Source organism: Phoca vitulina, unplaced genomic scaffold (genome assembly GCF_004348235.1).
Source record: "Phoca vitulina isolate PV1807 unplaced genomic scaffold, GSC_HSeal_1.0 scaffold65, whole genome shotgun sequence".
NCBI lineage: Eukaryota > Metazoa > Chordata > Mammalia > Carnivora > Phocidae > Phoca > Phoca vitulina.
The window spans coordinates 4,829,171-4,842,310 of record NW_022589768.1 but is presented as its reverse complement, the minus strand read 5'-3'; the positions used below and the strand labels follow the sequence as shown (position 1 = coordinate 4,842,310).

Here is a 13,140-nt window from a genome sequence, read left to right as displayed (position 1 = left end):
CATGTGTGTGTGGTGTGTGTGTGTAAAGCATTCCCACAGTGGACAACCATGCCGGAAAAGTACTTTCTTAAGTGGCAAAAAGTTGAATTAGAGTCTCGGCTTCATGCTCGCAGACCTCCTGCCTGCAAGGGCCCTTCCCCCCTCAGTGCCCCCGGGAGTGAGGGAAAGGAGTACAAACACACATTCCCCCAGCTGGGTCCGTTCTAGTTGTGGCTCTGAACCCCCCAATCCAGCGTGCAGTGAGGTCCTACCCACCATTACTGATTCGTCTGAAACACATAGCCGCCTAGGCCGCCCCCACAGTTTATTGGCTAACGCTGCTGTCACTCTGCGGGCTCAGGCGGAGGCCTATGGGAAATGGAGTCCGGCAAAACCGAGTCCTTCTGGGGCTCGCGGTTCCGCTTCCGGTGTTTAGTGGCTGTCCGAATGCCCGGACTACGGGCCTGGGCTCGGGGTTCGGGGGTCGTGTGGGCACGTGGCGTGACCGCGGAGAAGGTGCGGGGGGCCCCGGGTACCCGTACACGCAGGGCCTCGGCGGGCCCACGCAACTCTCAGCCAGGGTGCTGGCCGCCCTCGCCGAGGGGTGGGGGGCGTGGCCCGACCGAAAACCGGGGTCCCGCCGCTTCGGGCCCAGGCCGGGCGAGCCGCCCCCGGGCAGGATGCGCCCCTCGTGCTGGCGCCGCCCTCCTTCGCGCCGCCCAGCAGACTCGGCGGGGACGACCCTGACCCTGTGGGCGCCGAGGCGACCCCGTCCCCAGGGCCCGCAGTTACCCAATGAGGTTCCAGAGAAGGTCTCCCGCGGAGCAGAGTAGTCGTCCAGTGTAAGTCACGCTCTGCGGGCCAGTGCCTCAAGTCCATGGTCAAGGGGCGGAGCCCCTGCTTATTTTCCGCCCTACACCAGCTATGTGACCTTGGGCAAGTCCCGGGGGAGGGGGGCGTCTCTGAGCCATGATTGCCCAGCCGAAGTATCTCTTTAACTTTCCTGCCAGCTCTAACATTCTATATGAGTCTGTGTTTATAATCCCTGCTCTCAAAGCTTGTAACCTTAGCCAGGCTAAATCTCCCTGTTTGGGAGAGAGTTATTCCAGGACTGAGACTTGGGGTGCCCAATGCCGAGAGCCCAGCTAGAGATGTGGTGAGACCCTGTGAATCGCTGAAGCTTAGAGCCCGCTCCAGCCGGGTGCTGCTCTCCAAGGTGCTGCTACCTTAGGCGGCGTCTCGTACTTGTCCTGCACATTCACTCCCGAAGACCAGTGGCTTGGGAGGGTGGGCGGTTTATTGTCCCCATTATCTCCTCCGGCCCATCCTCATTGGTCAGTATGGATAATTGACATTTTTCTCAGCCTCAAGTAAATCGCTATGCAAACAGAGCTTCAAGCTCCCCTACTTTCCAACCAGATCACCAGCCCTTGACCCTCCTCTCAAACTTCTGGAGCTGCCTCCCCAGTGACAGAGGGCCAGACTCCATGGGCACCGGGACTTGGGAAGGGGAGAACAGGAGAGTTCTTTTCTTCACCTCAGTCCTGCTGGGCTAACATTTGTGATTGTCACTAGCGTTCACTCTAATGTATCTCTGGCTCTAGAATTTCAAGTTCTACTTAGTGACTCCTATCTCAAGGTAGCTTCCCAGTGTGGTCAAGGAAGAGGTTTGAGCTTCAGAGCCCAGTTGCAAGGTTCTTCTCTGAGCTGAACAATGGCTGTAGCTGTGGACCAACAAATTCAGACTCCTCGAGTGCAAGAAGAACTTCGAATAGTGAAGCTGGAAGAGGATTCCCACTGGGAGCAGGAAATTTCCTTTCAAGGGAGTGACCCTGGACCAGAGACCTCCTGCCAGCGTTTTTGGCATTTCTGCTACCAAGAAACACCTGGACCCCGGGAGGCCCTCATCCAACTCCGGAAGCTCTGTCATCAGTGGCTGAGACCAGAGAAGTGTACAAAAGAACAGATCCTGGAGTTGCTCATGCTGGAACAGTTCCTGACTGTCCTTCCTCAGGAGACCCAGATCTGGGTTAGACAGAAGCATCCAGAGAGTGGGGAGGAGGCCGTGGCTCTGGTGGAAGACGTGCAGAAAGAACCTGGAAGATGGGGGCTCCAGGTGAGAACCGGGCACCTTGTTCTGAGTAGTTAAAAGAGGGGAGTGGGAGAGACAGAGCGCCCTTGGTTTGCCAGCCAGATGGGTGGTGTGTAGTACTTCGCTCTTTGTGTCCTATGGCATCTGCTTATTCCCTGGGCCTGGTAGCCACGACTTCCAAGCTCAGACTGACACTTCAGGGAATGCATAGCATTGGTTGTTCTGAGCGTTGGTCCCTGCCATTAAGTAAGAGAATTGCTTAAAATGGCTTGACCACCACTCTAGTTGAGGAGGAGCACCCAGAAGAACATAAAAGCTCTTTGTGTTGTTGTTGTTGTTTTTGGAGAATAGCTCTCATTCATCAGCAGCCAGTTTGAAGCAAGGGGCTTCACTGGTCTTTATTGACAATCTTGAACCCTTGCATCCTACTGAAAAATAGCTGTATTTTTGGTTGGCTGAGTTTTGCCCAGGGACTGACAGGAACAGCCCCAGGAGAGCTGGTGGGCAGATTGCAGTGAGCCTGGGTTCTAGACCTTACGTGTTAGCCTTCCACACCCCCACGCTCCTAACTGCCCCTGCAGTGATTTGCATAAGGCTGATTTCCTCCTTTGCTTCTTTGCATCTTGGGGTGGTTAAGTCTTATTACCTACCAAATTTTGACTACTTCTAGTCCTTGAACAGGAGCAGGAGGTATACTCAGAGGAAAAGGAACCCCCAGGATCAGCACTGGGTTCCCTGAGGATCCATCTGAAGCAAGCACAGACAGGATCCATGTGTCTGTTACAGGCGATGGTGAAGAACTCACAGCCAGAACCAGAACAGTTGAATCACAGCCCCAAAGTAGAACTCCGATCCTTCCACAAGAGCGGTAAGCAGCCGCAGTTTGGGGAGGAACGAGGGACCCTTCTGTGGAGAGGGTGTGAAAGTCCCCTCTGAGTGCAGAAAGTGGGATTTCTTTCCACTTGGAGGATGGGGCATGTGAAATGTGGCTCACCACATGAATCTGGGGGATCCTCAATAGGCACCTCCAAAGGGAAGAAAGGCCTTGGTTGGCATGTTTTGTAAAATTACATAGGGGAGCCTGGGGCACCTTTCTTTATGTGAATGAGAGGTTACTGGTCCCAGTAGGTTAGGTGTGGGCACAGATTTTAGGCCTGATTGGTGGGAAAAGCATAAGGTAGGGTTAAACCAAAGTGCAGTAATTCTCAGAACAGGGACAAGTGTCCCCAGACCAATTCAGATGATGCAAGTGTGTTATCAAAACTGAAGAAGAAAATCATAAAACTGGGACAGTCAGTAACCTGGATGGATATGGAAGGGAAAAATCTGGAACTCTCCTCTTAGAAATGTGTCATTTTGGTTTTTCACCAACCTTCTTTGGAGGGCCAAAGCGGACACAAAGAGAAGGGGGAAGACTCTTCTGTTTCAGAACTAAGTTGGGCTAGTCCTCCAGAGGAGTCAAGAAACATTGTCTTCTAACAGCTCCTTTCTCTTCCCACAGTGCTGACTGATCCTCCGGCTCTGGGTCTTTCTGTGGAGGAGAGTGGTGGTGACCAGGGGATGATGAGCCCCTCCCAGGTGAGCCAGATTTTTCTCTTACTCAGGACACCTTTTACTACTCGAGTGGGGGCCTTTTGCATCCAACTCTCTTGCTTATCAGAAATGCCAAGGCAATTGTAGCCAGCAAGGAGGCCCAGTAACTTTACAGATTAGGCTTCACAATTTCATCCACCAGAAAAATGTTGTCCAAACCTCCCTTTTGCTGGAAGGCGGCACCGCAGCTGGTGGGGAGGAATTGCATTAAAGTCATTCTTTTCCTTGACCCTGAGATCGTAAGATTATGTTGATTTTGTTTGCCTTAAAAGGAATGGTTATTTCCTTCTTTCTGTATCAGAATCTTGCCCACATGGTATGCGGGACTGCGTGTGCGGGGGTGGGTGCGGGGTAGCGGGGTAGCGGGGTAGCGGGGCACAACAGCTTCAGAGTTAGACAGCCCTGAGTTCAAATCCCAGCTCTGCCACATACTGACTGTAGAACTTTGAGGAAGTGTGAAAAGTTCCCAGCACAGTGCATAGGTGTTCAGTAAATGTTAGCTTCTTTCTTGCCTTGCTTCCTCTCCCTCTCTTCCCTTCCCCTGCCCCCTATTGCATTTTTTTGAAGATTGATTTATTTATTTTGAGAGAGAGCGTGAGCAAGTGGGGAGAGGAGCAGAGGGAGAGGGAGAGAGAGAATCCCAAGCAGACTCCCCGCTGAGCTCAGAGCCTGAGTGGGGCTCAATCTCATGGCCCCGAGATCATGACCTGAGCCAAAATCTAGAGTCGGATGCTTAACTGACTGAGCCACCCAGGCGCCCTGGCCCACACTGCATTTAAAAGTCAAAGAAATCTCACGTTTCAGTTTCTTCTGAGTCTTTTTTGTCACCGGGCCTCTGATGAAGGCAGCATATTTTGAATAGGGTGTTGTGTTTCCTCAGGAGTTGATGACATTCGGTGACGTGGCTATGTATATCTCCCAGGAGGCATGGAGGCAGCCAGAACCTGGGTGGAGGAACCACCTGGAAAGAAGTTGGGAGAAATCCGCAAACGGGGCCTCGATGGGTAAGACTGCTGTTTTCCCGTCCAGTAGAAGTTGGCCGTGGAGTTTCCAGAGTAGTCACTACTCCAGATCTTTTTGGGTCAAATTTTTCAAGTCCCTCAATCCTGCTTGAACAGAGACTGATAAATCTAATACCAAACTCAGTGCTATCAAGGATGAGTTTCTAGAGCCCAGAGAGGATACTGTATTAAAGCTCATCTTAGGAAGATGGTCAGTAAAGCCTCTGGTGGGAACCTGAATTTTATTTGTTACAGGACAGATGAACGTGTACAATAGTTCTAGATTTGGGCCTGGACTTTTTCCCTCACAGTCCTTAATATTACTTTCACTGAGGATTCCCAAGAATCCCCTTAGACTTTAAAAAAAAATTAATCGTATCTCCCCTCCCTGATGTATAAAGTGGTTGGGATTAGATGTAGCTAACCATTGTGTCTTCTCTTTGTCTCCCTGCAAATAGACTTGCCCACCCACTGACCCAGTGTCAGCTCCTGCAGGGAGCAGGAGGAAACCCCACAGAGCCCAGATCTTCAGCGCCCCAGAGAGGAGGAAAGCGCCAGGGACTCCGCAGCGGGTGGGGCAAGAGTCCAGCCTGGCCACTTGCCCGTCCCAAGAAAAGCCAAGACCTGGAGGAGCTGGAGTGGCAGGGCCTGGAGGATAGAAGGTAGCAGGTGTGCACCGGGACTGTGAGGAAACCAAGATTTTTTTGGGAATTCTCAGTGAGTCCTGGATCCGTGAGAAATTGCGCACCTGCCACCGGAACCGCCAGGTGTACCGGCTGGTGGCCAAGCGGCTACGCGAGCGCGGCTTCCCGCGGACCCTGGAACAGTGTCGCTACCGCTTCAAAAACCTCCAGACCCACTACCGCAAAGCCAGGAGCAGCCGGGCGCCAGGCACCTGCCCCTTCTACCAGGAGATGGACGCCCCGATGAGCCCCTGGACCCTTGCCGGCACCTTTGATGCCTTAGAGGTGGCAGGAGGCCTTCTGCGGGACAGAGGGGACTCCGAAGAGAACCAGAGGCCGTGCTGGCAGCTGTGACAGGAGATGGTAGTGAACTGGCGGCCGAGCCCCAAGGGGAGCCCGGGAGCCTTGCCCCCCCGGCTTCCAGGGGGAGTCCCAGTGGTAAGCGCCCCTCCCCCGGTGCCCCCCAGAGCAGTGGGAGAGGGCAAGTGTCGCAGGAAAGCATTAGGGACTGTGAAGCAGGAGAGACACTTATTGTCTCTCCCTCTGGCGTGGCCTCGTCTGGAGGAAGATTGTTGATTCCTTTACGGAACACAGATAGCGCTAGAATCAGCCCTCCGCTGAAGCCGTCCCACGGGCTCACTCACAAAGACTCCCGGGAGCGTCTTGCCCTGCTCTACAGCAAAGGGCTCTCCCTGTCTGCTCTCAGTAACGGCCTTATAGAAACAATATTTAGTGACAGTTGTAGGAGGAAAGAGAGGTTGGAGTGACCTACAGTTCCAGTTGTTCATTTCCAGCTAAAGTACCCCATCCGTGTGAACTCTGCGCAGATTACAGACAGCAACCTGACGGCTTAAGACTTGTCTGCTCTTGGGCAAACTGGTTACACACCCGAAGCCTCCGTCTTCTCATCTGTAAGATGGACATAGTGACAGTATTTGCCTCACTGGGCGGTTTCGAGGATCCTGGCCCGTGGCTAGCACTCAGGAAATGCTTGTTTTCATTATCGTGAGCGTTGCAATTATTGTCAACATAGAGGAACACCTTGCCCTGTACTCTTCACTTAAGGGGGCATATTTCCTGAGTCATTAACTACACATTTTCTTCTGACAACTAGACTTTCTGGGAGGTGCTTCTGTGCTCATCTCAGCTACCACTTCCAGATAGGAGAACAGAAAGCAGACTACATAGGAACTCCATGTCCCTTCTTGCTTTTCCTTGAGCAGGATTTCCGGTTCCCCAGCCAGATGGGGTCTCGAGGCTGGAGAGAAGTGAAGAGCTTTGGAATGACGATCTCTGGGACTTTTGGGAAACTTCCTGTTCAGGTGGGAAATGAGTGAAAGCTAGCATGGCGCCAACTGAGAAGTCAGACCCGGAATTCCGAACGCGGACAAGGCAGCACCAGGCTGGGAGAGCACCCACTCCCTGGGCCTTCCCGGTTTATTACTCTGAGGTGCTGAAACCACAGGCGGTGGGAGAAGAACAGAAAAGGAGGTGGCACCAGGAAAGCCTGCTCTCCTTCGTTACCTTGGCTCATAGATGTAAACAGATTATTAGTGTTTATGATTTCCCTCTTAAATTTCTTTTTTAAAAATGCCCCCTTTATTTATTTTTTCAAGTATACTCTACCTGCAGTGTGGGGCTCGAACTCATGACCCTAAGATCCAGAGTTACACGCTCTACTGACCGAGCCAGCCTGGCGCCCCTCCCACTTAAATTTCTATCTGACTTTTAACTATAATTAACTGTCGTTTAAGTAGGTTAATAGAAAAAGTGAGCCTTGGCAACCCCAAATTAAACAATAGTCAACCTTAGATTATTGGAGGGGTGAATTTCTCATGGTTAAGATGAGCTTCCCTCCTTGGTGGGGCTTGGTCATTCTGGTGGAATTTTAGGGGATCCAATAAACAGTACTGTTCTTCCCCCAGATTCTAGGCCAACCAAGAACCATAACAGTAAGACGCTGAGATCAAAATGTCAGCTTTCTAACTGCTAGAGCCGTTGGACAATGTGGCTTGATGTGTGGCCACAGTGGGCTTCCTCACACGGAACCCCACACTGAGCCGCAGGCAGCCCCAGACGACCGCAGCCTTGCCCTGCCAGCACAGAACCGTCCCTGCTGGTCTTCTGAGCCACGTGTGCTCAGCTCCTTGTTAGTTGAAGAAGTCCTTCCTCCTGCTTGAGGAGCGAGGGGACAGAGAGAGGCCAGAAGTGTTCTCAGGCTTGTCCCTCTACCTAGAAGGCGGTATCAAGAAGAGAAAGGTAGCTTTTTAGTGCTGATTGCCAGCCCACAGGTGGATGGGAGGAGAGGCGGAGCCAAGCTCGGGGGCAGAGCCTTTGAGGACTGGGGAGAAGAAGAAATGGGTCTGGACCTTGCCCACCTCCCTTTCTTCAGCCTTTCTCCACACGATCTTTTTGTTTAGAAGCTGGGGGAGGGAGGGAGACCTGCAAGTCTGCTGTCTTAACCAGGGTTCAGCCATAGTCCAGTTTCTTGGTTCCTGGTTAATGGAAAGCTGACTGTGTTCTATCTGTCGCCATCAAGAAATTGTTTCTCAGCATCCAGGAGGGGCCTCTTTCACGTTGTTTGCATTCTTCTGAGCTCAGAAAGCAGGTCACATTTGTGGTTTCATCTCATTCTTTCAGATCTTGAAACAAGGACACAGGACAAGGAGAATTCAAACCAGGACATGTCAGAGGAAGCAGAGCTCCAGGAGGCGCTATTAGAGAGACCCAAAGCGGATCCTTCCCTGGCCAGGACAGACTGGGAAGACAAACATGGGGTGGAGAGGCAGTGGGAAGTACCCTTAGAAGATGGACAAGAGGCACGCTCCCCTCCAGAAGGAGACGTAGGTAAATTCATAGGCCCTCAGGGAACCTACATAGGAGGAAAGTCCTATCTCTGCTGTGCGTGTGGAAAACAACATGGCAACCAGGGCTCATGCTTTGCTGTGCACAGATTAGCCCACACTGGGGAAAAGACACCTTCTAAGTGTGGCCGTTGTGGGAGAAGCTTTGGCCGAAGCTCACATCTGGTTTGCCACCAGAGAATCCCCACCGGGGAGAAGCCCTACAAATGCCCTGAATATGGGAAGGGCTTCAGTGATCCTTCTAACCTCACAGCACATCAGAGAGACCATGCTGGAGAGAAGCCCTATAAATGTGGGGAGTGCTGGAAAAGCTTCAGCCAGAGCTCCAGCCTTACTATGCACCAGAGAGTCCACACAGGGGAGAAACCCCATAAGTGCAGCGAGTGTGGGAAGAGGTTCACCAATAGCTTGTACTTTAGTGCACACCGGCAAACACACGCAGGCGAAAAACCCTACCAGTGCCCTGAGTGCAGGAAAAGGTTCAGCAAGAGTTCCACGCTCACCAGCCATCAGAGGATCCACACAGGAGAGAAACCCTATGCATGTCTCAAGTGTGGGAAAAGTTTCAGCGACCGCTCAAACCTCATTACCCACCGGCGAATTCACAGTGGAGAGAGACCCTATGAATGCGGGGAGTGTGGGAAAAGCTTCAGTCAGAGCTCCAGTCTCATCATCCACTGGAGAATCCACACCGGAGAGAAACCCTACGAGTGTGCTGAATGTGGGAGGCGATTCAACAACAGCTCACATTTTAGTGCGCATTGGAGGACCCATGTGACAGAGGCTCGTAGTGTAGTAGGAATGTCTTTAAAGCACCAAGTCTAAGAACACCGCAGAATCCGTTCCAAAAACGGTTTGTACGGTCCTTGATTCTATACCATGACACCCACATGAGATGGAGAGAAAGAATTTAGACCCAGTCCAATAGATGTTATTTTTGTTTCTCTCTCTAAACACTCGGCTAATGAAATACTCCTCAGGGCTTTTTTCTCCACGCTGTTGAAATGGGAGCTCCTGTGGAGAGAATTCAGAGACTAGTTCTGAATTTGACTGGATCTCCATCACAGTACGTCTCCACGATGATCCTGTGCCTTCATTTCCACAGCTCGGTATGCTGAGGGGGACAGTCCCATCCCCAAGACCCTCCTCTGGGGACAGAAGCTTCCGCCCCATGGCGCTGGGCAACTAGACAGGGATTTATGAATTACATACAGTTTTAAAGGTCTTCCATGGTCCTCCCTATGGGAGGATTGGGGCCCAGGAATTGCGGACATTTCTCCACGTTCCTTAAGATTTACATGGAGTTACTGGAGAGAAAAGCACTCAATCGTGTCATTTGGAGGAGGGAAAAGGAGAAAAGACCAACGCTGGAGGCTGGCTTTCTAAACCATAACCTACTCTTCCTCTCAACATACAAGGTTGAACCATATGAGATAGCCATTTTGAGCTCCCAAACCAGCAATTTCATGATTCAACCTAAACAGACTTTTTGCAGAATAGAATTACCCCAGATTGCCAGCAGAGCTGCTTATACAACTTTACAGCTCCCGCTGTGTCCTAAAATATAAGCCTGGGTCTAGGAGGTCACAGACAGGAGAACGTAAGCTTTGTCTCTAATTTGTAAATATGTCCAGAGCAATAACTACGAACCACGGCATCGATCAAGACTCCCAGTTGGAGGATCTGCCTGTCACCAGCCTCTGACGAGCCCCCTCGTTCCTACGGGGGAGGCCATGTACAGGTTCACAGGTTTTTGAAGATTTGGGGTGTCTCTGTGAGAGCAGAGCACAGTTCCTGGGGGCACTCTGACATAGCAAATGGTGCTTGGAAATAAGTGGAATACACTTTTTCCCTCTTAAAATAGTTTCCTTTAGGGCACCTGGGTGGCTGGCTCCGTTGGTTAAGTGTCCGGCTCTTGATGTCAGCTCAGGTCTCAATCTCACGCTTGTGAGTTCAAGCGGAATAAATCAACGGGATTTAAAAAAAAAAAAAAAGTTTCCTTTGTGCATTTGACTTGAAAATATTTCCCCAGAACTTCCCAGAAACCCACCAATTATAAAACAAAGCACTGTCGACACATGACAATTTCATATAATTAGATTTATAAAATATGATTACGTAATGAGTTTTTTTAATGAACACCAAAGAACTTATTCAAATAAGAGTTATCTATCAAAAGCAGTCATTCTGATGGGCTGTGGGCTTTATATGTTGTTACCATTATTGAAGACATTGAATTTTCCTGTAAGAATTGTCTTCAAACCACCCTAGAAGGCCCCCTATCAGCGTATTTCCGGCACAGAGCAGTGTCCTGCACATAAGCAAGGCTTAATAAACACTGACAGACGAGCTTGTTTGTCATCTAGCCTGATCGATCACTTCTCTTATCCATGAGACTTGGCTCTGCCCAATATCTGCTCTCTGAAAACAGATTCCCTTCTAAGGATGTCAATTTGCTGCCATTGAGGAGACTTCAAAGAGCCTATTTTGGGGGGATAGTTTTCAAAAAGCTATCCCAGAAATTTGAGTTCAGGATTTTTTTTTTGTAAGGCCAGGAAATAAATCTGATACGTATTATTTTAAATCATTTCACTCTTCTGAATGAGAACGGCTCTACTTGGGTGGAAATTCATCATACTAAAACCAGTGTGGCTATGCATTATAAAAAGACTTTGGAAATAACCAGATTCCCTTTTGGAAACTTTTGCCATCATCCTTTTTTGGAATGGAACAAGGAGATTCAAATAGAATATCCATACAATTTCATCTCATGTGTATTTTCCCCTTAGCAAAGTAACGGGAAGCCTGAGCTGGAGACTAGATCTTTCTTCCGGATTTTACAATCCCTGAAGCAATAGGACCTGCAAGACCACGGCTCTCGGTGGTGCCCGCAGTTAGTTCTCAAGGGAAGACTAGAGCAGGGAGTTAGCATGAGCTGACTCACATGGAGAGGCTTCCCCGGGAACCAAACGCAGTATGTACTCCTTACAAGGTCTGGACTTTGATTTGAAACTAGTCATCTGTTACCTTGCTCAAGAGTGTTTTGATTTACCTTTTTGTCCGCCACGGTACTCGGCATGAGCAAAGCTCTGGGGGCTTTTATTTTTAGCTCAACTCAGACTCACAATCACGGCTTCAAAGTTTCTGAACCAGGCAAGCAGTGTGGCTTTTGGAAGCTGCCTCCTTGGAAATCCCTCAAGATGAAAATAATAATGAAAGTTCTAAGTGGGAATGCCTGAAATTCACTTTTTTTTTTTTTTTTTTAAGATTTCTTTGTCAGAGTGAGAGAGCGAGCGAGTGCACAAGCAGGGGGAGTGGCAGGCGGAGGGAGAAGCAGGCTCCCTGCCAAGCGGGGAGCCCGATGCGGGGCTCGATCCCAGGACCCCGGGATCATGACCTGAGGCGAAGGCAGATGCTTAACCAACTGAGCCACCCAGGCGCCCCAAAATTCACTTCTAACAGTTGCAGTAGATGACACACAGTCAATCCAATTATGCGTTGCAACATTTTAACTGAATTTTAACTGAAGCTCATAGCAAAAATACTGGCCCTTATTTTCATTTACAGATAGCTAGAAACAGGAGGTGGGTTTCAGAAGCTAATCCTGCTAGCGGAAGCTGGAAGCTGATGCAAGTATGTTCACCCATTAAATAAATGAATTCCAAGCGCATCCTGTGAGTGGAATGATCAGAGGGTGAGCCATTTTCATCAGGTTATAGACACAGCCCCGGGGCAGAGGCTTTGTGAAGCTGAGGGCCCCCAGGGCTGCAGGTGACCTAGGGCCACTCCCCCCCCCCCCCCCCCCCCCGCTCAGCCCAGCATGGGGGCCCCCTCACTGGTTTTGATAGCTCTGCTCCGCCCGCAGAGAACCGGCCCTCTCCCTTTCCGTCTCACCAGGACTCGAGCCTCCCAGTGTCCGCACAGCTCTGGGAGGCCTCCTGTCAGGAAGGCAGGGCAGAACAAGGGCAGAACAAGGCCAGCTCGGCCCGCTGCGTATTCAGGGAGGCCGGCCCTGCGCGGAGCCCTTTGCCGCGGGGGTCCTGTAACTATCACAGCCACCGCAGGTGTGGGGTCACCACGCAGAGCTGGGCTTTGGGCCCTGATGTGACTGCGCCATGGGGAGGGGTCCTGACTGCCCTGTATCAGCCCCCAGCCGTGCACTGTTGGGAGCCACAGCGGCTCTGGGGCTTGGCCCGTAAAGTCTGCACACAAGGGAAGGACTGTGTGTGCTCCGAATGACCCTTGCGGGTCCCTTCCCTAGCCCAGGAGGGAGGACAGTGTCTCTCTCGGCCTGTGAGACGCTCCTGTGCTGAAGGCCCACGGGAGCAAACCCTGCAGGGAGCTGCAGGAGCCCAGCTCCCATCGCCGCTCTGGACAGCTGGGCCCTTTCGCCCAGGGGCCGAGGGGCCGCCTCCCCGTCCGGGCCGTCACCTCGCTGTGCCCCATGTTCTCATCTGCAACACAGGGAAGGGTGGACCCGTCACTCCTGGTTCCGAGGTCCGATTCCCCAGACACCTCGCCATCATTCACAAGCCATCACCGGGAGCCCCGGGCCAGGGCACGCCACGGCACTCGGCTAAATAGGAGGGGTTCTAGGGCAAGCTAGCGCTCGCCTTCACAGTATCCTTCAGTGTGGTGTGGAACGCCAGATTTGTGTGGGTTTAAGTTTAAAATTGTTTTCAGGATACTCCTAAGATTGTGCAACTGTCACCACTATCTAATTTTAGACCATTTTCTTCACCCCAGGAAACCCCAAACTCATCAGCAGTCCCCACAGACCTCATCCTCTGGCCACCACTCCTCTCCCTTCTGTCTCTCGGGACAGGCCTGTTCTGAACGTTTCCCGGAAATGGAGTCCTACAGCGAGTGGCCTTTTGTGACTGGCTCCTTCCCCTCAGCGTCCCGTCTGCAGGCTCATCCACATTGTG

General features: G+C 51.4%; 3 protein-coding genes across 5 annotated transcripts in view; 2 read left to right on the top strand and 1 right to left on the bottom strand.

Moving 5' to 3' along the window:
- The window catches only part of WDR73 (WD repeat domain 73), a 33,074-nt gene that overhangs the window by 2,910 nt on the left and 17,024 nt on the right, over positions 1-13,140 (bottom strand). The gene's annotated exons all lie outside the window — the stretch shown is intronic.
- Positions 416-5,426, top strand: LOC116624221 (putative SCAN domain-containing protein SCAND2P). 3 transcript variants are annotated; one of them, XM_032391934.1, is made up of 5 exons: positions 416-2,095; positions 2,858-2,939; positions 3,573-3,649; positions 4,545-4,668; positions 5,124-5,426. In XM_032391934.1, the coding sequence occupies exons 1-5, from the start codon at positions 1,694-1,696 to the stop codon at positions 5,138-5,140; spliced, it is 702 nt and encodes a 233-aa protein (XP_032247825.1). In that variant the 5' UTR covers positions 416-1,693; the 3' UTR covers positions 5,141-5,426. The 3 variants fall into 3 exon arrangements, with proteins under 3 accessions (XP_032247825.1, XP_032247824.1, XP_032247823.1); XM_032391933.1 differs by having other exon boundaries at positions 2,753-2,939; positions 4,587-4,668; XM_032391932.1 differs by having other exon boundaries at positions 2,753-2,939.
- Positions 429-11,470, top strand: LOC116624220 (zinc finger protein 239-like). The gene is made up of 2 exons (XM_032391931.1): positions 429-495; positions 7,989-11,470. The coding sequence occupies exon 2, from the start codon at positions 8,033-8,035 to the stop codon at positions 9,035-9,037; it is 1,005 nt and encodes a 334-aa protein (XP_032247822.1). The 5' UTR covers positions 429-495; positions 7,989-8,032; the 3' UTR covers positions 9,038-11,470.